This window comes from Schistocerca nitens, chromosome 8 (genome assembly GCF_023898315.1).
Source record: "Schistocerca nitens isolate TAMUIC-IGC-003100 chromosome 8, iqSchNite1.1, whole genome shotgun sequence".
NCBI lineage: Eukaryota > Metazoa > Arthropoda > Insecta > Orthoptera > Acrididae > Schistocerca > Schistocerca nitens.
The window spans coordinates 518713188-518739977 of record NC_064621.1 but is presented as its reverse complement, the minus strand read 5'-3'; the positions used below and the strand labels follow the sequence as shown (position 1 = coordinate 518739977).

The 26790-nt window shown below is 39.0% G+C and overlaps 1 protein-coding gene across 1 annotated transcript; it reads left to right on the top strand.

Annotated features, from left to right (window-relative positions):
* The first annotated feature begins 488 nt into the window (after window positions 1-488).
* Window positions 489-26790, top strand: LOC126198855 (uncharacterized). Its single transcript, XM_049935444.1, has 4 exons — window positions 489-695; window positions 5712-5864; window positions 12237-12390; window positions 23203-26790. Exons 1-4 carry the CDS (start codon window positions 644-646, stop codon window positions 23330-23332), a joined length of 489 nt encoding a protein of 162 aa, XP_049791401.1. The 5' UTR covers window positions 489-643; the 3' UTR covers window positions 23333-26790.

Genomic DNA, 26790 nt, shown 5'->3' with positions numbered 1-26790 from the left:
TAAAGATACCCCTAAGCAAACGATGTCAACTTTTTTTTCAAGAGACGTCTTCACTGTTGTCCCCACTTTATTTTCCGAATTATACCAGTAGTTAAAAGCTTCGACAAGTAAGGTAATTTGTTGACCTCCATTGAATCTTAAACTGTGTTTTAAAACGGGCAAATAAGTAAAGCACTCATAAAATAGTAAACAATTTATAGGTCAGCTTGTCAAACTTTCAAAACACACTCGAATTTAGGAATTTCATAGCAGAACTGTCACTGTTTTTTCTCGCTAGATTAGAAACACTTCATTATGTTGATGTGTAGATATCTAGAACATCCAATATAAAATACTTATGAGGGCGCAGAACGAAAAACATTTTCATCCGTGTTTTGACACTTCGCTTTTTGCCAAATTCAGATATGGCGGACACTCAACGATATAATCTCTTGCCGGCACGCGCTAGAGCCATCTATCGGTAGGTCCGGTAGTTGAGCATCCCTCATTTCGCTAGCTTTAGACGCCTGTGACGCTTGTTGCTTGTCTCGTTGAGTCACAACGGGAGGGTGGAGATGTGTTTTGTTTATGTTTTGTAGGTAGGAAACGACCAGGTGGATAATCACTCGAAGGATCGAATTGACGAGATATTCCACTAACAAAAATGAACAAGTTATACATATTTTACGCCGTTTTGGCTACAGTATTCTCTGTTGGTACGTTACGTTAAGTAAACATATTTTGTATGGGTGTGGTGTGTCACTAAAGTGTTTGTAGCATTTGGCGCTAGCGTTTGTATTCTTGTCAATCTGCATGACAGTCTTTAAAATATTACATGTTAATAAAGAGAGTGATTAAATTTCAAAGAGTCGATGTTTTATTGGCATGACATGTAGTTGTGTGTTATGATATTAAAAGACGGAGCGATAAACAAATATACCTTATCTCATAGACATTTCTGGTCTCATCTATGTATTATTTACAAATAATAGCTTTTGAAAATGTAAACAGATAAAAGTTTGAGGGTCATTCCATGGTTGCGAACATAAAGTGTTACAGACGTGGCTATCCTCAGATGGTGATTTATTTTGTGCAGTAAAAGATTACTGCTTTCCCTTTTCACTTTAATCTGTATACTTACTTTTATTTTAAGAATTACATATTCTAGTCATTACAGGAAAATTTATGGGCCACTTTGTATTGTCATAGTTTTTGTACAATGCAACATTTACGACTTTTATCTGTTATGACATTTTAGTATGCAACTTCATTTAACCGATTTAGTTATTTGCAGTTTTGCTTGTTATACTTATCGGGTTGTAGGAAATAATTTACAAATAATGGCAGACTTATATGCAAAAAGTGAATTGATTTGTGAATTAGTTCTTGGTCCTTATATACAATAACACATTCTCTCTCCTTCATATTTTTCTCAAGCCTTCCCCCCCCCCCTCCCCAATCAAGCCTTCTGACTGGTTTGATGTGGCCCACCACGAATTTCTCTCCTGTAGTATCATCATCTCACAGTAGGACTTGCATCCATGTCCTTGATTATTTGTTGAATATATTTCAATCTTTGCCTTCCTATACAGTTTTTAACCTCTACAGCTTCCTCAAGTATCGTGGAAGTTATTCCTTGGTGTCTTAACACAATTTCTCTCTTACTGTCACTGCTTCTTGTCAACGTTTTCCCCTTGTCCCTTCTGCACCATTTATGTGGACAACATCCTTATCTCATATGTTATCAGTCCGCATCCTTCTAGTGCACCACATTTCAAGCATTTTGATTCTCTTCTTCTTAGCTTCTCCCACAGTCCATGCTTCACTTCCAAACAATGCTTCACTGCAGACACACACTCATAGAAATTTCTCCCCCAAATTAAGGCCAGTCTTTTACTGATGTCTGCTTTTTATATTCTCCTTGCTTTGTCCATTGTGTTAGTTTGCTTCCACTTTGTGGTCACCAATTTTAATGTTGAGTTTATCACTGCTCTTGTTTCTGATACACATTACTTTTGTTTTCCCATCCATAGTATGTGCTCATTAGACTGTTCATTCCATTCAGCGATGTCCTGTAATTCTTCCTTGCTTCCACTGAGGATAAGAATGTCATCAGCAAATCTTATCGTGATATTATTTCACCCTGTGTTTGGACCCACTCCTGAACAAATCATTATTTCCATCATTCTTCTTTGAAGTACATTTGTGGAAAAAAAACTACATCCCTTTTGTACACCATATTTGACCCAAGAGCTTTGCTCTTTGTCTTCAATTCATATTGTTCCATCCTGGTTCTTACACATATTGTTTATAACCTGTCATTCCCTATAGTTTACACCTATTTTTGAGAGGTTTCCGAATATATTACTCCATTTTACTTTATAAAACACTTTTTATATGTTACAAATTCTGTGATCTTACTTCCATTATCAAGGGGAACACCAGAACTGCCTCTCTGATGCTTTTACTATCCATAAAGCTGAATTAATAGTCAAACAGGTCCTCAGTTTTCTTTTCCATTCTTCTGTATATATTTTATTCTTGACAGCAAACGGGATGCATGAGATGCTAGGCTGTTTGCATAATAGTTATTGCATTTATCTGCCCCTGCTATCTTCAGGATCATGTGAATATACGTTTTTGAAGGCATGGTGGTATACGTCTCCAGACTCGTAGATTCAACAAACCAACTTGAACAGTTGTATGATTGCCTCTTCCCCACATTTATTTTAGAAATTCCAAAGGAATGTTATCTATGCCTTCTGTATTATTTAATCACACTACAGATTCCGACTCTAATATTGCATCCAGTATGTCATCCATATCAACTCCCACTTATTCTTCTATCATTAGATCATTCCTTCACCATGTAGCAGCCTTCAGTGTATTCCTTTCCACCTATCAACTCTCTCCTTTGCATTTAACATGGAAATTCCTCTTGCACTTTTAATGTTGATATGTCTGCTTCTGTCTTCACCAAAGGTTGTTGTGACTTTCCTACATGCTGAATCATGTCCTTCCGGCAACCATATATTTTTCAGTTTCTTCACATTTTCCCTGCTGCCATTTCATCTTGGCTTTCCAGCAGTTCCTATTTATTTAATTCCTAAGGGACTTATTGCTGTATTCTTATATTTTCCTAAATGTTTCTGTACTTTTCATTTTTTAATCAGTTGAAGTATTTTTTTCCTGTTACCCAAGATTTCTTTGCTGTTAATTTCTTTGTAAGTATATTGCTCCATCCAACGTCTCTGATTGCCCATTTTAGAGATGCCCATTCTTCTTCAGCTGTACTACCTGCTGTGGTATTCATCATTTTACTATCGTCTGCCTTGATAGCGGAGTGGTCAGTGCGGTGCAACACCAAACAAAGGAGCCCGGGTTCGATTCCCTGCTGGGTCAGAGATTTTCTCCACTCAGGGACTGGGTGTTGTGTTGTCTTCGTCATCATATCATCCCAATTGACGTGTAAGTGAATTTAACTGCTGTCTTCTTTAGTACTGCCGAAGTGGCATCAACTAAAACGACTTGCAGCTGGTGACCGATCTACCTGACAGGGGGTCCTAGCTACACAACATTTCATTTCATTTTGCTGTACTATCTACAGCCTTGTTAAACTTCAAATGCATCTCATCATCCCTCAGTACTTCACATTAATTATTCTGAGCGATTCTCTTATACTTCAACCTACTCTTCAGCATTACTGTTTGTAGTCTGAGTCTACTCCTGGATATGCCATACAGTACAATATCTGATTTTGGAATCTCTACCTGTCCTTCCCCTACAACAGCATTCCAGTCCTCCAAGATTTTTAGATTTACACCTCCCTTTACTTAATGAATTATATGTTCTGTATCCTCATATACTTTCTTTGTTTCTCTGTGTTTTGTTTGTGACACCGGCATGTGTATCTGGACTATTGTTGTTGGTCCTGATGAGAGTAATCCTATCGCAGTATTGTTCAACGTAACTCTCTCTCTCTCTCTCTCTCTCTCTCTCTCTCTCTCTCTCTCTCTCTCTGACCTGCCTTTTTTACTCATAACAAATCCTACTCCTGTTATAGTATTTTCTGCTGCGGTTGATGTTAGCCTATATTTCGCTGACCGGAAATCCTTCTCTTCTTTCCATTTCACTTCACCAACCCACCACTATGTCTGTATTAGGCTTTTGAGTTTCCATTTTCAGACATTCTAACTTCCCTACCACATTACATGCTGACTCTTAGAATATTACCCTTTTGTTGGTTAATGAATCTTTTTCTCAAGGTTAGAACGGGGGACTATGTGAAATCATTTGCCAGTGAAGAGGTCATCATGACACTTTTTCAGTTACATTCCACATATCCTGTGGGTACACATTGTCTCTCTTCAATCCAATGGTTTCCAATGTGTTGTGCATCAGCGTGCCATTGACCATTGGTGATTCTTGCTGCTTTTAGAAGCAATTTCCCACCCCAAGGAGGAGAGGAAGCCCGTAACCTCCTTTCATTCCTCCAGCCTCTTTGACAAGGCCATTGGCAGAAGATTGGTATTTTCACTTGTGATGGTATTAATAAGCTCACTGTTTTACAAGGTTAAATCTGTAAGATGCTACAGTATTCAGTTTCACTAGTTGTTCCTTGTGGTCATACAGTGCATTGACAATGGATCACAGTTTAATATTTTATCAGGGACTGTCCATGAGTGTATATAGATTTTGATTTCTTCCTTACTTACGTAGCTCAACAAAATAACTTTGATCCAAACGTAGGAGAAAACTATACGAGAAAATTCTTAAACCTGAATCCCCTAAGATCCACAACAACATGAAATTAACGAAAGAAATACCCACAAAACAAGTGCAAATACATACCACAAACTTAGGCTACATAGGACACATGTCCAATGAACTAAACACTGTACTAAAGAAGACAGCAGTTAAATGCACTTACAAAACTAGACACAATCTCAACACATTAATCCATTCTGATAAAGCAAAACCATCACTACACACACAATCGGGCATATATAAAATAAATTATAAAAACTGTGATAAATTCTAAGTTGGAAAGACAGGCAGAAATTTTGAAATTAGCTACAGAAAACACACAAGAATTAGTGACAGAAATCAATCCACATTCTTCAACCATTTAAAAACAGAAAATCACGAAGCTGATCAAATAACAAATGCAATGAAAATCTTACGTATAAAACCAATGGGGTTTAAAATGAACGAATTGGAAGAAATGGATCACAGTTTGTTTGAAGTGAGAGGAATGGGATAGATAGCCATGCACTCTTGGTCATACATATAGGAATTGTATTTTTAAGGAATGACATATGTCCTACTGTTGTTACTGTTGCAGTTGTGGGCCCCATAATTTGATGGAACAATCAACTTTTGCAACATTGTGCACTCACTTTCATATTTCTTAAAGGTCCCAAATCCCATTATCAAGTATCTTGATTGAGATTGGTTTGCATACTGCAATACTGGACTTGCATTCAGAGCACAGCAGTGCAAATCCCTATCTGACGATTAGGTTTTTTGTGGTTTCCCAAATGTGGGGGAGGTTCCTATAAAAAATATTTCCTTCCCCTATCCAAGCTTGTGTTCCATCTCTAATCATTGATGGACACCAATGCCTAATCTGCCTTCTTTCCTGAGTTACATACTGCATAGTTTTATTTTGAATATGATTTAGAATTACACATAATGTTAAATTATTGTGATTTTTTTTATTCTTTTTGCAGGTAGTGGAGGTTGGAATCCTTTCAAGCTCTATTGTTATCGTTGTGTTTCTACTCACCCAGGGTGTGGGGACAAATTTAATTGGTTATGGTACTGGGGTGAAATTTGCCCAGAACCTAATGATGTGTGTGTAAAGCTAATAGAAAGAAAAGGAGGTTAGTAATTAATCTAATTTATTTATTTTGTAATGTGCAGTGTACTTTAAACGTAGTTTATCATTACAATGGCCTCGTAGGTATAAATTTGTTGCAGTGTGGTTCACTTTTGTATGGAAAGTTCAAAATATCTGAACACAAAATTTTTTTGTGTATGTTTAAACATTGAAAGTCCAGGATGCAATAACGACAATATTATGAAAAGGGAGGATTGCTAATCACCAATTAGAGGAGATGTTGAGTGTCACAGACAACCACAACAAAAAAAGTGCCATATATTTTAGCTGTTGGCCAAGAGGCCTTCTTCTGAAGTAGAAAGCACACCACATTCACTCAAGCACAGCTTGCGCCCGTGCGCACCCGCTAACGATCGCAATTCGTGTGCGATCTCTTCTGTGTGAACTGGAGTACTTCCCTTTACCACCTACCATCCAGGTCTGTCTGCATACACCTCCATGGTGTACACCTAGGCCACACATTCGTCTGGACCTTTCGCATGACCCTAAGGACTCAGTTACTCCTGCTGCTCTCCACTGTCACTTCCTCTCAATTCTTTATGTGTTCGGGGGCTCTGAAGTGGTTTACACTGGTGGCTCGATGACTGATGGTCATGTTGGCTTCACCTACATCCACAGAGGCCATTTTGAACAGCATTCCTTGCCTGATGGTTGCAGTGTATTCACTGCAGAGCTGGTGGCCATCTCTTGTGTACTTCAGTATATCCTTTCATGCCCCTGGGAATCGTTTCTTCTGTGTACTGACTCCTTGGGCAGTCTACAAGGTATCGACCAGTGCTACCCTCGCCATCCTTTGGTAGCGTCCATCCAGGAGCTCACCTATGCCCATGGCCAGTCCCGTCATTCAGTGGTGTCGGCATCCCAGGCAGTGAACTTGCTGACAGGCTGGCCAAACAGGCTACGCGGAAACCGCTTCTGGAGATGGACATCTCTGAACCTGAACTGCATTCAGACTTATGCCATAGGGTTTTTTGGCTTCGGGAGACGGCATGGCATAACAGTACATACAACAAACTGTGTTTCATTAAGGAGGCTACGAATGTGTGACAGTCTTCCATGCGAGCCTCTTGCAGGGAATCAGTTGTCCTCTGTTGGCTCCGCATTGGCCACGCTTGGGCGACCCACGGTTACCTCCTGCTCCGTGAAGACCTGCCTGAATGTTGATGCGGCGCCCGGTAGACAGTGGCTCATATTCTGGTGCACTGTCCCACTTTGGCTGGCCAGCGACGAAATCTTGGGTTACCGGATTCATTCCCACTAATTTTATCTGACAACACCTCATCGGCTGATTTCGTTTTACATTTTATTCGTGAGGGTGGGTTTTATCATTTGATCTATGTTTTAGCTGATGTCCTTTGTCCCTCTGTGTCCTCCATCCTAGTGCTTGTAGGGGGAGGTTTTAATGTGTTGCAGAGTGGCTGGCTTCTCTTTTTTTATTCTCGTGGTCAGCTGGCCATGGTAATCTGCTTTGTTTATTTTGATTTCTTCATCCTGTTTCTTGCATTTCCGTGGTTTTCTTGTCCTCTTCTGTCCATTTACATGTTTGTTGCCCTTCATCAATCTTGTGATTTTTCCTTTCATTCCATTTTGAGTTGTCAGTCTCATTTGTTTCATTCTCACACTTGTGGCATTGTTTTATTCAGAATAAGGGATTGATGTCCTCGCAGTTTGGTCCCTTTCCCCCTCCTTTAATTCAACCAACCAACCAATCGTGACAGAAGCCCAAACAACAGGGGACTGACGTACTAGGACGTGTATTGAAACTATGATATTGTGTATTGATAGTTGCTAGGCACTAACCAGAATCTAGATTTATTTAATAAAGCCTGCAAGGAAAGGAGATCTGATTGCTGTGCTCCATTATTTTATACGTTAATCATACATATTTCTATAACACTGTTACTGTTGAATTAATTTGAGATATGTGCTGTTTAGACCACACTTAAGGATCTTTTTTACATAATTGTCACTAACTTTCTAATTTATGGGTCTGAGTATGAAGTTTTCCTTAATAATAACGTAAGTACTTGTAGGTTCCTTTAATTTTAATATCATCGGAGTAGCCCGTAGTGCTTGCTGAGAGTGAATGCTTCTTGAATTCATTGCCTGCAAAAGTCTTTCCACCCAGTAATATCTTCAAATTTTGTTATAACTGTAAATCACTCATTGCAAGCCCTGGATTATATGATAGATGTGCCAAAATATCCCAAAGAACTTTGGTATGCCAGTGCACTATGCACAGTATATGCCATGTATTTTAAATAGCTCACAGATTTTACATTGTTTGACAGTAAGCATCAGCTGTGATAGTGCATCCTCATTACAAAAGATGAACAGGGAGTGGTCCTTTCTCTTCCAATAAACTGTGGCCACAGTTACTCAGTTTGAAATTCAAGATATGAATTTTCTTCGAGGCTTGTTATCTTTATCACTGATTGTTACTTATTTTCAAGTTTGTGGTAAGCTACAAAAGTTTCATCAGCATCACAGTGGATGCAGGAAATTCTTTCATCATTAAAAATAACATCTTCTATGGCAATAGATTACATCATTTACCAATTATTATTATTCAGCATTTTTACTCCATTGCCAGGATCTTCTACAGAAGTTCAAACAGAATTATTTTATTTTTTTTTACTATGTCATGAAATCTTGTAGAGCTACATACATTGTTTTCTTGTTTTTCATGGTGTGTTATAGCCATTGAATTTCATAATGATAATCAGTCAGCATTTTCACTACTCTACCACTGCTGAACCCCCCCCCCCCCTCCGTCCTCTCCTCCCAGTTATTGTCATCACTGGTTACAGATAACCCACCTTCTTTCATCATCATTAATGTCACTTCTATACCTACATCTACATATATAGTCTGCAAACCACTATGAGGTACATGGCAGACAGTGTTGGCATAACAGTAGTGTAAACTCTAGTGCTCTCGTAAGTGGAATGCTGTGACATGCTGCACATTTTTAACTGCCCCTGAATGAAGTGGCCATGTAGATCAAGAACAGAAATAGAACATGCAATATTTTGTACATTAGCTGTTCACAATATTTCTCGGGCAGTGTTCGTAAAACTACCTTCCCCATTCCCCTTGGTGTTGTTATTTTCTACAGCAGTGACTGTTGATTTGTTGTCTGCTGTTTCCTCACTCGTCACAGTATCTCTTCTCTAGTGGTCCTCAAACGCTTTTTGATCTTAATAGGTGGCTTGAAAAACCTTCTAATGCCACAGTACTAAAATCTAATAACATATCTGAAGAATCAAGTTGCCCATTTGGTATAGTGGTTAGTGTTTATGTCTAATAACACTGATGTTCTGCATTTGATTCCAGGCAACCACATATATATATATCTCTCTCTCTCTCTCTCTCTCTCTCCCTCCCTCTCCCTCTCCCTCTCCCTCCTGGTGGAGTTGTCTGGAAAGAAGTCCACTCAGTCTTGCGAGGCCAACTGAAAAGCCACTAGACAATAAAAATATCAAAATTGATGTGCAAGTCACATAAGTAATGTTACATTGAATGGCTTGCTCCAGGCAAGGAAACACATGACCTTTATTTATTGAAGGCAAAAGCATTAGCTTTATTTATTGAAGGCAAAAGCATTAGCTTTTATTTTTTCAAGTTAGAGAGTAAGGTGCTTGATGTATTAAGACTGTGGATCTTATTCTTTGGATGATTTCAGATCAGTACTGTAGGATTTATGGGAGAAGGTTGGTGCTCATTAATGAATGCCAGAAGTTCAGCTTTCCTTGTCTTTGTGTGTTTTATTTATTTATTTTGTATATTTCTACACGATAGTCTGAAGTTTGCCTGTTATAGTCATAGATGAAAAGTGACCATGAAACGAAACTCTGCATTCACAACAAGGAATTGTTACCTGGTGCTGCTGTTTGACGGTACTCATCAGACATGTCACTTTGCAAACATTTATTCACAGCACATTCTGTATGAAAATAAATAAACCACTGGTTAGTTTAATTATTATGCTTCATTGTTTTGTAGAAAAAATGTGTGTTTTCTCATCCAAATATAATAAGTCATTCAATTAGGGTTAAAGAAGAAGAAGTCAAATATCATAATGGAACAGTTTCTCTCAGAGTGTCTTTGCTAACCTGTTAAGTCCAGTTCTGTGCAACAATATAGTGGTGAAGTTTTTGCAGAAGCTGTTTTCTTTGTATTGCTCATAGTATCACAGAAATTGCTTTCTAATATTTCATGTAGCTGTATCACCCGTGAAATATATATTGTGTGAATTTTACTTGTTCTGCATTGGGGTAGGTACTTGAATCCTACTCCACTCAGCTGTTGATTTTGCTGCTAATAAATGAATGTCATTTGTTACCTTGCCTGGTGCAAACCTTTCGGCATAATGCTAATTCAGAGACTTGTGTGTCAGTTTCACTGCTTTTACATTAGAGTAGCTTTTCAATTGGCCTCTTAAGGCTGACAGGACCTCCTTCCAGAAAAAAACTGAAGTGGTCACCAAATTCACTAACCCCTAGATCCTGTGGCAAGTTTCAATTTGTCATTGAGATACTAGCATTTACTATTGTGGCATTAGAGGACTTCAAAAGCCATGTAACAAGTCCAAAAAGTGTGTGATGGCTACTGCAGGAGAGTACTCTGACAGATGAGGAAAATGAAAATATAATAAAATTTGTCAATTTCATGTTCCTTGTTCTGTAGTTTGCATACCATTGATTTTAAGTTTTGCTTGCCAGTATTTGTTTGCACATTCCATCACCTATAACACCTTTCTTGTTCTTATTGCCAGTAAAATGTTAAAAGCAACTTGTTGCAGCATCCCACAAAAGTATTTTCCCTGGTCACTTTTCAAGATCACTTTTCACACTCACACGGCAGTAATCCATTTTGACTTCCTGATTAATACACCCTCCTATTGTTTACTACCATTCTCCTCATGGGGCTTGTCTCCAATATGTAATGTAATGTTGGCTTTGGCTTTTTGACTTGTTTTGGAGATATGTCTTTTCCCCTTTCAAACTAATCTTTGTTGATTGCTCACAACAGATTTTACTCCTCTAAGGTCACTATCAATTCTCCTGTCCTCTGTGACAACAAGAAGAAGGGTTGCACTTTGTCAGTGGCTTATGTTTTAAGATTTTCTTTACTATCATGTTTTCCAGAATCTTGTTACTATCTGCCTCACTGGGTGCTTCAACAGTGAGAACAGTGTTCACCTTCCTTGTACATGTGTCATACCTCAGTTCTCAAGCCATACAAGTTTGATTCTTTTAATCTCTGCTTGATTACCTTGCTGTGTTTGTTATCATTATGTTTAAGTAATAAAATTGCATTTTTTATTTTTATCTGAGTGGCAATTTGTTTACACTTCTACGGTTCAGGCAATAATCGTTCTTGAGTTCTATTGCTCTAACCACAATAGGATGCAACAGACCACTGTCACTCTGGAACACTGGAGTACACATTATTGCACTATTATTTGTAGATAAGTTCTGATTAATTTATACCACATGTCATGCTTATTATTCTCTCTCTCTCTCTCTGTCTCTCTGTCTCTCTGTCTCTGTGTGTGTGTGTGTGTGTGTGTGTGTGTGTGTGTGTGTGTGTGTGTGTGTTTCGGTTTCTTATAGCTATTAATTGTTTGAAAATTTCACATACTGCATTTTACACCCTGAATAATTAACTACATGCCACATTCACAGACTGAGACAATATTGCTGCTCATCTCACATTGTAGTAATATGGTCTAACATCATAAATGTTAAATGTCAAGATTTGCAGCCACAGTGCAGATAAAGAGTGGTGATGGCTCACATTTTTCAACTTCAGTTTGTGGCTGTGAGTACAGCGAACAGTACTCCTTATTCTTATAAGCAGAAATTACTAGCTTCTGGCACTCACTCATACTGAGATATAATTTCAATTAAATAATGTTTATTTACCATAATACTCAGGTAGTTGATTGTATGTGTGGCTATCTTGTGAATGTGAGATTCACACCTTGTGGGATTTTACCATATTGTGGTATCTACCTCTTGTAAGACAGGAAATAGCAGTGGTGTTAAGTATGAAAAAATAATTTAACTTCCATTTTTACTTTCTTTGTAACACTCAGCTCCCATTCTCCAGAAATTAGAGAGAAAAGTTTGTTACTAACACTGCTTGCCACTTACTGTGACTATAGTTTGTGGTTGTTCACAGGCCGTCTGTAGTTTGTATATGGGCACTGCTTTGTCAATGTTGCTTTAGATTGTGACATGTTTTTATGTTGTCAGTTAGTAGTCCCTACCTGTTTTCATTTCTATCTGTGTTTCTATTTTTAATGCAAAATAGCAATAATGTTTATTTGAAATCTGTGCTTTCACAGTCGAGACTGTAATCACAAGAGATTGTCTTAGCTCACTGCGAAGTTTTCGAACTGACATTCCTGCTGATCATTATGAAGGGTGCCGTTCAGCTACAGTGGATGTCCGCTTGGCAAATTATGTCAACAACTCCATAAAAGAACTTGATGTCAAACGGTAAGTAGCTGCATTGTCAAATGCTGTTTATGACTGTACTGTCTGTTAATAGTCAGGCACATTAATTTCTCTTGCACTAGAAAACATTAAACATCTTACATAAAAGTTTTAGACCACTAACATAACTTGCATACTTTGTGTGTTTTAGATAAGAAAAAAATATTTCTCAATACTCTTCTGACCACAGGAAGCTGCCATGTACAGCAACCTGTGTAGTGGAGGCAGTAGTAAACATGGGTTCTCACTGAACTTCAGTAGAGCTCATTACGAGCGAGTGGGATACTACTGCTTGTACACAATGTTCTGTCTGTCTTGAAGGTCATAGCAACTTAGACTATGCACACAAACTCACTATATGACATGAAGAGTTGTCAATGAGGGAAGTTGTCTGCTGAATTGGCATGCATCACTGTGACACCAGTTGAACATCAAGCACCATCATGAGACACAAAAGATTGAAGTACCTCAAAGAGAACTGTATATTGTCTTTTGGAAGGAAGTGTTGACCCAGACATTACCCAACCATCTCCAAACAAACCTCTTTGGTCTTTAGGTATCCATTACGAATGACAGTACAATGTCCAAACCCCCCTAGCGTGTAATCTACGAAAAAAGTTTGTAAGGGAATTCCTGGAATGGAACTTGGATCAGTGGTGTTAGGTTTCACTTGACAAATGAGTGCAGGATTACTGTGATACATGGACGTAGTTATAGAAAAGAGTGGAGATGACCAGGTACCATTGCACTTTTCAGGTATTCCACAGGTTTCACCAGGAAGAGGGGCCAGTGTTATGTACAGTCGGCAGATGCCTCTCATCTCTCTCAAGCCTAATTTGAGTGCTGTGCAGTATTGAGACAATATCATCCAACCTGTTGTCCAACTCTACAGTCAGCATTTAGGCAGTGGGTTTCTCTTTCAAATCAATGACGCTTGAGCATACTGTGCCCAATATGTGAACCTCTTCCTCTAGGGGGCATTAATCAACCAAATGGAATAACCTTCAGTATCTGCTGACAAGAACCCATTTAAGAATGCTTGGGACTAGTTGATACTTGCAAAGTGCCAGTGTAGGAATGCTTCTCACATTGGATGTCCTCAGGAAGGCCTCAATCAAAGAGTGTGGCAGATTCAAGCAGCAATGCCTCAACCATCTTATGAGCAAGATGCCAAGAAGGATCCAAGCACAGTACAGAGCACAAGGTGGAGCAACATGGTATTAAATGTTACCCACCAGATTATGATTTCATAGACATGCAATGTTGCACAGTTTTAAACAGAGTACCGTTGTTTTAGTTAGCTTTTTTTTCTTTTTTTTCCATTAGGTTTACTTTCTCAAATTTCCCCTCAATTTTCCCTCCTATATAATCTAAGCCCACACATGTTTGTAGGTATGCAAATGATGCAAAACCTTTTGAGCACAAGCATTATGACCTCATTTATTTCGCATGTGTCACATATATAAGAAATAGTTTCATTTTATATTGTAGATAGTATTTTACAGTCTGTTGTTTCAATCAAGTCAAACCACCTAGCTGTCTTTACAATTTTTCTACCTTTCATGGTATGAGTTGCTACAATAGCATCTAGCAAATCTTGTAGTTTTCTTAACAGGCCCACATTTTGAAACAAATTTGTTGTCTGCTTGCACTTTTGACACTCCATTCACAACAAAATCACTTAGTTTATCTGCATCTTACTGCTGAAGAGCTGTGATTAAATTTGTGGCTTATGAAATCAGCATTGGAGATTAAATAAAGCCATACCTACAACACACAGTAGGCATGCCAGCTTCCCGTATTCACTTGTCACCATGCTTTTCTGTGCTGTCAGACAAGTTAGGTGATTCTTTCATTACTATTTCAAAACCTTGTGGTGAATGTTAAGTTTCTTGCCCATTGGTTCTGTAAGCTTTCTGTGACACACAACAAGCTTTTCCTAGTTATTGAATCATGTTGATGATTATATGATCTTACTACAAATAAAAATATATTGAGGCACACAGATTAATGACAGCAAACTTAATAAACTCCACATTTGTTCCGTAAGATGCCCATCTCAATTTCAACTCTTCATTATTCCTCTCCATTGAATGCATCAATTCTTTCATGAAAATGTTATAATTTTTTATTACAGCTTAAAATTCTAATCCTTGGATGGCCATTGTAGAGTTTTCATCACAGACGGCAGCACTTGTAGTTTCCAGTGTTACAAATGCAAAGTAAAAAATGGTTAATGAAAGGAAATGTGTGTGTGTGTGTGTGTGTGTGTGTGTGTGTGTGTGTGTGTGTGTGTGTGTGAAAGAGAGTGAGAGAGAGAGAGGGGGGGGGGGCAGTCCATACCTCAAAGTGTAAACTGCATAGACATCAAGGAGAGTTCCAAATAACATACAACAAAATTGAAAATACATTCAGGTATGTTGTGTAGATCATTCAGTGAAGATAAACAATTGCACTTTACATTTGATAACTGTTAATCATATGTATTTAGGATTAATTATTGATTGTTCATTATTGCACACATAAGTTCAGAATATTTTTGCTGCCCAGTACTACAGTAAAGTTTGTAAGTACTGATATCACATTGTTGGTAATTAGGTTTATGCACAGGAAGCACTGCTCATTTTCGTAATATTATGGAAGGATCTCAATGATACAGCCAAAAATATCTTGATAATAATTCATGTTTGTGTGTACTGTGAGTAAACAACACTTCCACTTTTTAGCAAATACAGTAACTTTCTATAAAAATATTTTCATCAGTTCTCCACAATACTGAAACCTCACTGCAATAAGACATTAGTAGAAACATTAACTGTTTCTGCATAATATGATTTATGGCACTGTCCAACTGCTCACACTTTTCCCGACCCAAGCTGATTGCCCAGCATCCGTGCTGGCGACAGTAACTAACTACAGCAACAGTGTCTCCAATCAGATTGCCAGTACCAGCATGCTACTCAAATATTTGAATACTGCATAAGATGCAGTGATGATACACTCACAATGTTAGTTTGAAGTAAGTATTTTCAAAGAGTGTTGATCATTTCACATCCGGTTGTCTTGAGTTCTGGTATACAGCTGCATCGCCATTTGTTCACATCTGAGACTGTTGTTTTTCTTTCAATGTTTATGCAGGTATGGGTAGCTGTTTCATTGTAAATAATTTAAAGAGTGGGGGTAACAACTCACCAATTAGTTGAGATGCCGAGATATTGATAGGATCCTAAACAAGACTGAGAATGTCCTGCTTTCAGATGAATTCTTCTTAGAGCTACAGAGTACACACGTGTACACTTTTATGACTACATTGTCCCGGCTGAATGATTAGTGCCGGCACTGCAGTTCAATCGAATCGAGGGTATGTATCGTGAAGATAAAACAAAGACCAAGTGTGGAAGGAAAGGTTGGGGGGGGGGGGGTGTTGCTGATGGCAGGGAGGGAGAGGCAGCAGCTGTATGGATTGTGTATATGGCACTGGTGAACTCATTCTAGCTCAATGTAGCAGGCAGGGGAGATATGTGCATTAAACAGTGACATGGAATCTTGGAATGAGAGAGTGAAATAGAACAGAGAAAGAGGGAGACTGAAGAGGAGAACATGATGGCAGGATAAGTGAAGACCACAAGGAAATGACCCACAAGGAGAAGGATTCAAATAGTGATGAACAAGGATATTCTTTAGGTTGGGCAAACCCCATATCACTACTTTGGGTGATGTACACTATGTGATCAAAAGTATCTGGTCACCTGGCTGAAAATGATTTACAAGTTCGTGGCACCCTCCATCAGTATACTGGAATTCAATGTGGTGTTTGGCCCACCCTTAGCCTTGATGACAGCTCCCACCCTTAGCCATGATGACAGCTTCCACTCTCGCAGGCATACGTTCAGTCAGGTGCTGGAAGGAGTCTTGGGGAATGCCAGCCCATTCTTCATGGAGTAATGCACTGAGGTGAGGTATCAATGTCAGTCGGTGAGGCCTGGCATGAATTTGGTGTCCCAAAACATCCCAGAGGTGTTCTATAGGATTCAGGTGAGGAATCTGTACAGGCCAGTCCATTACAGGATGTTATTGGCGTTTAACCACTCCCCCACAGACCGTGCTTTATGAACAGGTTCTCGATCATGTTGAAAGATGCAATCGCCATCTCCGAATTACTCTTCAACAATGGGAAGCAAGAAGGTGCTTAAAACATCAATTTAGGCCTGTGCTGTGATAGTGCCACACAAAACAACAAGGGATGCAAGTCCCCTCCATGAAAAACATTACCATACCATAACACCAAAGCCTCCGAATTTTACTGTTGACACTATACACGCTGGCAGATGACGTTGACTGGGCATTTGCCATACCCACACCCTGCCATCAGATCGCCACATTGTGTACCGTGATTTGTCACTCCACACAACATTTTTCCACTGTTCAATCGTCCAATGTTTATGCTTCGTACACCAAGTGAGGCATCATTTGGCATTTACCAGCGTGATGTGTGGCTTATGAAGAGCCACTCAACCATGAAATCCAAGTTTTTCACCTCCTGTCTAACTGTCATAATACTTGCAGTGGATCCTGATGCAGTTTGAAATTCATGCGTGACGATCTGGATAGATGTCTACCAATTACACATTATGAGTCTCTTCAACTATCGGTGGTCTCTGTCACGGGCTGTACGCTTTTGTTCTGTAAGTGTTCCTTCACATTTCCACTTCACTATCACATTGGAACAGTGGACCTAGGGATGTTCAGGAGTATGGATATCTCATGTACAGACATATGGCACAAGTGACACCAAATCACCTGACCATGTTTGAAGTCTGTCAGTTTCGCGGAGCGCCCCATTCTGCTCTTTTACAATGTCTAATGGCAACAGAGGTCGCTGGCAGCACAACATACCTAATGTGAAAATTATATTTTTTGGGGGGGTGTCTGGATACATTTGATCACATAATGTATGTAGGTATTTGGATAAGATATCCCTCATCTCAGGCCATGTCAATAGGTAATCACAGTGCTGGTGAAGGATTTGGTTGACGTTCCAATGCCAGGGTGATACTGGGTGATGGGAGATGTGCTCGTTGATGGCAGGTTAACAGTTTTACTGGTGTTAAGAGGAGGAGATGGCACAGGAGATATGTTTATGGATAAGCTGGATAAGATACTATCTATCAGTAAAGGTTCTGGTAAGCTGACAACTCCTGCTTTCTGCTGCAGATGTGTCACCTATTCACGAGACTGTAAGGAAAAGACTTTGTGATATGGAGCAGGTGACAGCTGTCAAATTGGAGGTATTGTTAGTGGTTGGTGAACTTGATATGGACGATCATATTTATGGAGCTATCTCAGAGGTGGAGATCAAAGTCTGGGAAGGTGGCATGTTGTGTTGAGAAGCACCACATGAAACAGATTTGAGAGCAGGTGTTGGGGTTATGGAGCAAAGAGCAAAAGTTGCCTCTGCCATGAGATCCTGTGACTGGACAGGCTGGACTGGCTGCTTCTTCAACAGGGTCAGAGCAGGCACATGGGGTGAGGGGTTTACTAGTATTGGGAGTTCCAATGTTAGGCCTGTTATGGAGCCCCATATGCAGATAGCGTCCAGGGCTGGAAAGAAAGCCGATATGCACTCGGTATGTCTACTGGGGGTCCTCATCAGAGATGTGGAAGCAGCCTTGCCTGTGGCTATCGAGCGTGCAGGGTGCCGTCATCTGCATGTTGTGGCTCACATTGGCACCAGCGATGTATGTAGCATGGGTTTTGAGGTGATCCTCAGTTCATATAGACAGCTAGCAGAGATGGTGAAGACTGCTGGAGCTAAGTGGAGGGTCTCAACCAAAGGCTTCATCGCCTCTGTGACGGTCTTGGCTGCAGATTTATAGACCTGCCTTATCATGTGGGGATTTAAAGGACTCCACTTGATAGGTCAGGGATGCACTACACAAAGGAAGCAGCTACTTGGATAGCAGAGTACTTATGGAGTGCACATGAGGGTTTTTTAGGCTAGGCAGTAGCTTGAAGTGTTCTGATGAACACTCGCCAGTTGATGTGCAGCAACGGAAGTCAAACATAGTTCAGAATGAAGACACTTCGACTGTCTGACTTAAACATTCAAAGTATTCATAAAAAAGTTACCGAATTTACTGCCTTCCAAGAAAGTTCTTGCACTCTGATTATTCTTGGGACTGAGAGCTGGATGATACCCGAATTGGAAAGCTGTGAGATATTTAATGAATCATGGAACGTATATCAAAAAGACAGATTAGAGGACATAGAAAGGGGATTATTCATTGCAGTTGACTAAAATATTGTCTCTCTTGAGGTCGAAGTTGATTGTGACAGCGAAGTCATCTGGTCACATATAACAGGTGTAGGTAAAACCATGTTAATTGTTGAATGTTTTTACCGACCACCAAAGTCAGCTGTGGCAGTTCTAGAGTCATTCAAAGAAAGTCTATGATCAGTAGTGCATAAATACCCAGATCATACTAATAGGAGGCGACTTTAACCTGCCATGTATAGACTGGGGTGCCTATGGAGTAATTGCGGGGGGGGGGGGGGGGGGGGGGGGGTATAGGGTACAGAGACAGTCATGTGAAATAACTTGGAACATGTTTTCTGAAAACTGCCTTGAGCAGCTAGCTCAGCAGCCCACACACGATAGAAATATGTTTGACCTTGTAGCTACAAATAGGCCAGACATTATCGACAATGTCAGTATAGAAATGGGGATTAGCACTAATGATGTCATTATAGCAACTATGTTTACAAAAGGTAATAAATCAATCAATAAGGCTAGGAGAGTGTTTCTGCTAGATAGAGCAGATAAGCAGTTATTAACATCTCACTTAAACAGGAATTGGTGTCACTTAGTTCCAATCAGATGGATGTAGAGAATAGAAGCTTTCGAAATATGGTGCTACAGAAGATTGCTGAAGATTAGATGGGTAGATCACATAACTAATGAGGAGGTATTGAATAGAATTGGGGAGAAGAGGAGCTTGTGGCACAACTTGACGAGAAGAAGGGATCGGTTGGTAGGACATGTTCTGAGACATTGAGAGATCACCAATTAAGTATTGGAGGGCAGCGTGGAGGGTAAAAATCATAGAGGGAGACCAAGAGATGAATACACTAAGCAGATTCAGAAGGATGTAGGCTGCAGTAAGTACTGGAAGATGAAGAAGCTTGCACAGGATAGAGTAGCATGGAGAGCTGCATCAAACCAGTCTGAGGACTGAAGACCACAACAACAACAACAACAACAACAGAGGAATTATGGGCAGAGTTTAAGCAGATTTTAAATTGTATGTGCGTAATAAGTGGATATGGATGGAAAAGACCCACCCTGTCTTAATAACAAAATTCAGCGGATGCTGAGGAAGTAGAGGCAGTTGCACCCTCGGTTCAAAAGGCAATGCGTAAATGACAACAAGCAAAGGTTAATTGAGATTCGTGCATCTGTGAAAAGATCTATGTGCAAAGCATACAACAACTACCACCATCACACCTTAGCAAAAGATTTGGCAGAGAACCTGAGAAAATTCTGGTTGTACATAAAATCACTAAGTGGATTAAGGCTTCCATTCAGTCCCATGTTGACCAGTTTGGTGTGGCAGTTGAAGATAGCAAAACAAAAGCCAAAGTTTTAAATTTCGCATTCAAGAATTCGTTTGCACAGTAGTATCATATAAATATACCGTCATTTGACCATAGGACAACCTCCCATTTGGACGACATAGTAATAAGTGTACCTCGCGTAGGATTTGAAAGCAAATAAGTCACCAGGTCCAGATGGAATCCCACGTCGATTTTGCAAAGAGTACTCTACAGCATTGGCCCCTTACCTAGCTTGCATTTATTGTGACTCTCTCACCCAGTGCAAAGTCCCAAGCAACTGGAAAAAAGCACAGGTGACTCCAGTATACAAGGAAAGTAAAAGAACAGCCCCACAAAATTACAGACAAACATCCCTAACTTCTGTTTGCTGCAGAATCCTTGAACATATTGCGAGTTCGAATATAATACACTTTCGTGAGACTGAGAAGCTTATGTGTAGAAATCAGCATGGTTTTAGAAACTGTCACTCCTGTGAAACTCAGTTTACCCTTTTATACTGAGAACTGTGGATAAAAGTCAACAGGCAGATTCCATATTTCTCGATTCCCAGAAAGCATTTGACATGGCACACCATTGCAGGTTGTTATTGAAGGTACAAACATATGGAATAAGTTTACAGATATGTGAGTGGCTGGAAGACTTCTTAACTAATAGAACCCAGTATGTTGTCCACGATGGCAAGTGTTCATCAGAGACAAGGGTATTGTCAGGAGTGCCCCAAGGAAGTGTGATAGGACCACTGTTGTTCTCTAGCTACATAAATGATTTGGCTGACAGGGTGGGCAGCAATCTGCAGTTGTTTATGGATGATGCCTTGGTGTGCGGTAAGGTGGCAACATTGAGTGACTGTAGGAAGATACAAGACAACATAGACAAAATTTCCAGTTGGTGTGACGAATAGTAGCTACCGCTAAATGTAGAAAAATGTAAGTTAATCAGATGATCTGGGCTTGACGTTGCAAAGCGATATGATGTGAAACGAGCATGTGAGAACTGTGGTAGGGAAGGTGAAGGGTCAACTTCAGTTTATTGGGAGAATTTTGGGAAAGAGTGATTCACCTGTGAAGGTGACCGCATGTAGGACACTGGTGCAACCTTTTCTTGATTATTGCTTGAGTGTTTGGGATCCAAACCAGGTCAGACTGTAGGAAGACATCGAAGCAATTCAGAGGCAGGCTGCTAGATTTGTTACCGGTAGGTTTGAATAACACGTAAGTGTTATGGAGATTATTTGGGAACTCAAATGGGAATCCTTGGAGGGGATGTGAAGTTCTTTTTGAGAAACAGTATTAAGAAAATTTGGGAAACCAGTATTTGAAGCTGACTGCTAAATGATTCTAATTCTGCCAACATACATTGCACGTAAGGACCACTAAGATAAGGTGCGAGAAATTAGGGCTCATACGGAGGCATACAGACAGTCGTTTTTCCCTTGCTTTATTTGTGAATGGAACAGGAAATGAAATGACAAGTAGTGGTACAGGGTACCCTCTGCCGTGCACTGTACGGTGACCTTTGGAGGATCTGTGTAGATGTAGATGTGTCGTCAATGAATCTGACCCGGCCAAGGGGTTCTAGGTGTTGACTGGATAGGAAGGATTCCTCCAGATGGCCCATAAATAAGTTAGCATAGAATGGTGTCATGTGAATACCCATAGCAGTACCACATATCTGTTTATAGATTTGGCCTTCAAAAGTTAATTGTCAGTCAGAATGTGGTCCTCTAGGATGATCCGGAAAGAGGTGATGGGTTTGGCCTCAGAAGGATGTTGGGAAAGGTAGCATGCCGTGCCCACATGGCCATGGGTATGAGGGATGTTGGTGCATAAGCGCTTCGCAGCCATAGTGCCCAACAAGGAATCTGGTGGTAATGGAACATCACTGAAAGTAGTATTTCCCGCCCACCCAGTCTACAGAATATCTGTGGCCATTACTATTCCGATCCTACACCCCATGGGCTATTCCCTTGTGGCTGGCACAGATGTAAGACCTGTCCCATACATTCATCCACCACCTCCTACAGCAGACCAGTTGCAGGCATTTCCCACCCTATAAAAGGCAGGGCCATGTGTGAACGCAACCATGTTATATATCATAATATTTCTGGTGGGAAAAATATGTAAAATAAGGGAGCACAACCACTTGCCTATAGAGAATTGGTGTGTGACACACAGAAACATGTAATAGAAACATCTAACACTAACTTTCGAGCTCTTGCTCTTCTTGTAGTAGGAGTACACATGCAAACATTCATGCTTATGGTAGGCAAAACTGCTTCCGGAGTGTGTCAAATCGAAAACTTGTCCATGTAGTCGCCAAACAAGCCGCACACCACAATACAAATGACTTCAACAGCTGCTTCACTATGCTAGCTATTTGGATTCTTCCTTTGAGCTCTAGTTTCTCTGAGCTACTCAGGTGGCAATCATCTCTCAAGCATATCTTATGGCAATCTTCCAGTCTTCCAGGCCTAAACCTCTGCTAACCTGTTGCCCATTGCCTTGCCCTGATCTTTTCCATTCCCTCTTATGTCCATACCGCTCCTTCCCGTGAAGATCATGAACTACCATTGCCTACCACTGTTCTTCCCCGAGTTTACGTGGGCAGTTTCTTCCTTCCTCCCCCTCCTCCTTTCCTCACTGCCCTCCCTCCCCTTTCCCACCCCACTCCCTCTCTCTCTTCCTTCCCTATCTACCCCTTCATTTCTGCCTTCTTCTCCTTTCCTTCCCCCTTGATCTCTCCTCCTCACTCTCTCTGTATCTTATATGCTCTGTCTTCTAATCTCTTTTCATCTTGTTGTGCAGACATTGAGTCACCTGTCGAAAAACCTGCCTTACACTATCCTGCTATGCCTTCCTTGCCCCTAATCATTCCCAGTCCCCTTCCTACCTCCATCTACTCAGGCAACTACTCTTGATAATTGATAATCGATAATCAGTCTTGCTGCGGCCTTGGGTGTTAGATTTGGGTGTCTGTGTGGTTTTATGTGAATGTGTGTACTTTTCTACTAGAGAAATGGCAAGTGCTCGAAAGCTAGTGTGGATACTGTTTCCTCTTGCACATTTATATGTGGCGATAGGAATATAGTGCTTTTTACACAGTACAGCACTTTGTAGATGAAATAAAAATTGTCTGATATGATTGCAGCACACGTTATACAATTTTACGGGGCAAGAATTTGTGAATCTTGTTGTTTTACAGGAACTATTATAATGAGACAACTTGGTGCTTCTGTTACTTTGACAACAGATGCAATGGGGCCCCAGCAGCCACATCTTCATGCACTACAATCCTGTTTCTCAGCACTTTCATCTTTTGGCTGCTTCACTGACACAGTAAATTCTAATGCTTTTCTGAAAGCATCTTTTATACATTTTTTATTGTACATGCTCCTATACCTAAGAGTATTATGTATCTGGCATTGTTCTGCATTGTGTGAAGAAATGAATATCAGATATTCAAGAAAAGACATAATTTTTAGATATATAACAAACCATTCTGTATTGGTTTTAGAACTAAGATAACGCCCTAAGTATTCTTAGTGGCTAATGTTAAGATATTGTGAAATATGGTATTAAAGAATCTCAGAATTTGCAATGTGTACCTTCCACATGGAGAATTGAAATAAAATATTAAAGTATATTGCAACATTACTGCAAAACATAACATTCTGAAGTAAACATGTAAAAGAATTACATGTGATTGTTGAAAGTGTAGTCTTTGTTGCATCAGTGCATATTGTGCCTGAAAATGAATGCTCAGGAGACCAGTATGAATGGTTAAGGTATTTGTAAGAAAAGTGGTACATCATAAATGTTTATTACAGTTAGATAATGAATAATGTACATTGTTATTAATATTGCTTATGTATCCGTCCATTTTTAATTCTGTATTATACAAATCAGGTCGTATTTATTGTCCTTTTATAAGATGATGATGTACATGTTTGGATGTATGGGCAGTGTTTTGTACTCTATAAAAAATTGCAAAAAATAAAGGTAAGAGTTGCTATACTGTCATGAAACAGAGGCAGATTTAGTATATTGTCATAGTGCACTGCAGCCTGCATAGGTAGTGTAACTGAATTTGCATCACATATTTGCACAGTTTGAAAGGAAAAAGGGTTCTCTATCTTAGAATAGAGATAAATTTAGTGAACAGAAGGGATCACATTCAACTTATAGGTGTGAACTGACAATAATGTTAGCAGTGTTATTGAGAAGAAAATACAAGTTATTTAGCTTCTAAAATAGTTCAGTCCTCCAAGACAGGCAAAATTATAAGAGGGAGTGTAGCCAGTTTTTAAAAGTAGAGTAGAATTAAATTTACATCAGTTCTTTCTCAGTAAATAAGTGTCCTCCTTGATGTGGAATATCAGTTTGCATGTTTGTGGTCTCTTTTGTGTTTTTCTGCTAAAGATCAGAGTTATCAGCATTGTTTATTGTGGAACATGTTTCCATGTTTTATTTATAAATTTTGTTGAGATCAAACCGAGTTGTAAAATTATGATGTGCATATACCTGTAAAAAATTGAATTTATTTGAATTTTAAGGACTTTGTTCTTAATCGCCATATTTTGATTCTATACAAAAGTTATCATTTTTATTGTTACAAAGATTTTAGTGTTTTTCATCATAATGTAAAAATATTACTACCATTTTTACAGAGACATGGTTTTTTATGAACAATGGATTTGATATCAGCTTTTGATACTCCCATTGACCATATAGTTGAAACTGTGAAACATTGTTTGCAAAGTTGACATTTTAGTGTAATGGACTCCAGCAATTGAAGTCAAATCAAGTTGTTGCTTTGTACATTCAGAAAAATAGTGCAATGAAGGTAACAATTGCAGGCATTGTTAATGTTAAACTACTCTTTGAAAAGGTATGACTTTGCATTTAGATCCCTACTTTATACTTGTCTCCGTCCATTATATATAAATACAAATTTTATGAACTGACTACTTGCATACTTCTATATTTTGTTATCATTACATTGTATGTAATCCTCCAGGTAGCAGACTTTTTGTGTTATTAAAGGTTGTTACTTGCCTATTACAAAATTTGTAGAGTGCTGTAGTGATTAATATACAGATAACATGGAGCTTCATGTTTTGTTAGTGTTATAGGTAGTGTGTGCATGTAAGAGTCCAACTGACACTGCACCACAAATTTGTTAGAAAGTAACTGTTGAAATTACTATGTGGATGAACTGATAATTTATTTGTATTGTCATTTTTGAAATTTGTATGACCATGCAGTGGCCTAAATTTTACTTACAGAATTGATTATTTAGTTTTGTATTTTTCTGGCTGTGAAAATCACCACTCACAAACCAGTTACTGGAACAGTCATCACAAATTCTCATAGTAGGCTACCACTAAATTATTTTTGAGAAAAACTTATTTATTAGAACTATCTTTGATTTTACGTGCTGTCTTTTTTATTCTTTTGCTATTGCCCTTCAACTCATGATGTTATCTTCCATTTCTTCCTCTCAGGTATTAATAATTGCATGCCTTTTACATATAGTGGCACCAGTAGCCTTTGTTACATACAAAAATCCTTTTTGGCTTTTGCTCTTTGACCTTTGAAATATTCTGTCCATCAAAACTGACTGCAATGCACACACAGTTTTAGGTCCATTTTAAAGGCTACTGTGAAGAACTGAAGGAGAAAGCTTCACACCACATGCAAACTTCCGTTGGAAGTTGTGTGGAGAAATAACTTCCGCCCATGCAGTGTAGTTGTGAGATAAAAGGGTACCTTATTACAAAGGTGAAAGTGACAAAAAGGCACTCATTTGACAACACAAACAGTTGGAATACAGAGTAACTAAACACATGATTGATTAGTGGTTACTACTGCTCTACAGAATTGTAGTAAAGATTAGGTGCCCAAGAGTCTTCCATCAGTTGAAACCTAGAGAGTGAATGCGTCAAGAAAAAGGGCATGTAATGTAGTTGTGAAAGCCTCCCTTATACTAATGGTATATTGTTTCTTTTCTCCCTTATCCTTTCTGTCTAATAGTTCTTCCTTCTGCGCATTGTCAAAGCACATAACTTTTAACACCTGCACATTGTGCCACTTTTGAATAAATGAACAGTTTAGAAACTTCTAATTGAAATGCTGTTTGATAAGTTTCCTTTCCAAGAGGTTGGTTTTTTTCCCTGCGCACAACCCCTTATTTCAGCCATCTGCTGTAAATTTGTTTTTTCATTGCAGAATCCTTGGACTACTAGGGATCACCTTGGCTCTTGTTCCTCGTATTTATTTGTTTATTATTATTTTTATTACATTTACCACATTACATTATTATCTATTGAAAAAAAAATCTGCTGAAGTAAAATATTTGCACCATGTCAACAAAACAGTTTTTAATTATACTTAAAAGTGTGAAGTAAAAAGAAGTCATCATTACATAAGGTGACAGGCTAACAAACTGAAGCAGCTGTCAAATTTTGAACTATAAAATTACATATTTTGTAATCACATCCATCACAGAAGTCAGTCTCACAATAGACAGGTATGGAGAAATATATTCTTGGTGACTAGTAACTTGTTTTTCACAGCCAGATTATTTGTGTTTACAGATTACTCAGGTATATGTAGAAATACCTTTTGTAGTATTTTTTTAATTATTTTTATAAGATATGTACCTGGTGATTAGGCAAATGTATATTCTGCTTGTGGAATGAAGTGCCTTATCTGGAACACTGTCCATAAAAATTAACTTTTGGTCCACATTTTGGGCATTTTGCGAATAATAAAACTTATGTTTTCAACA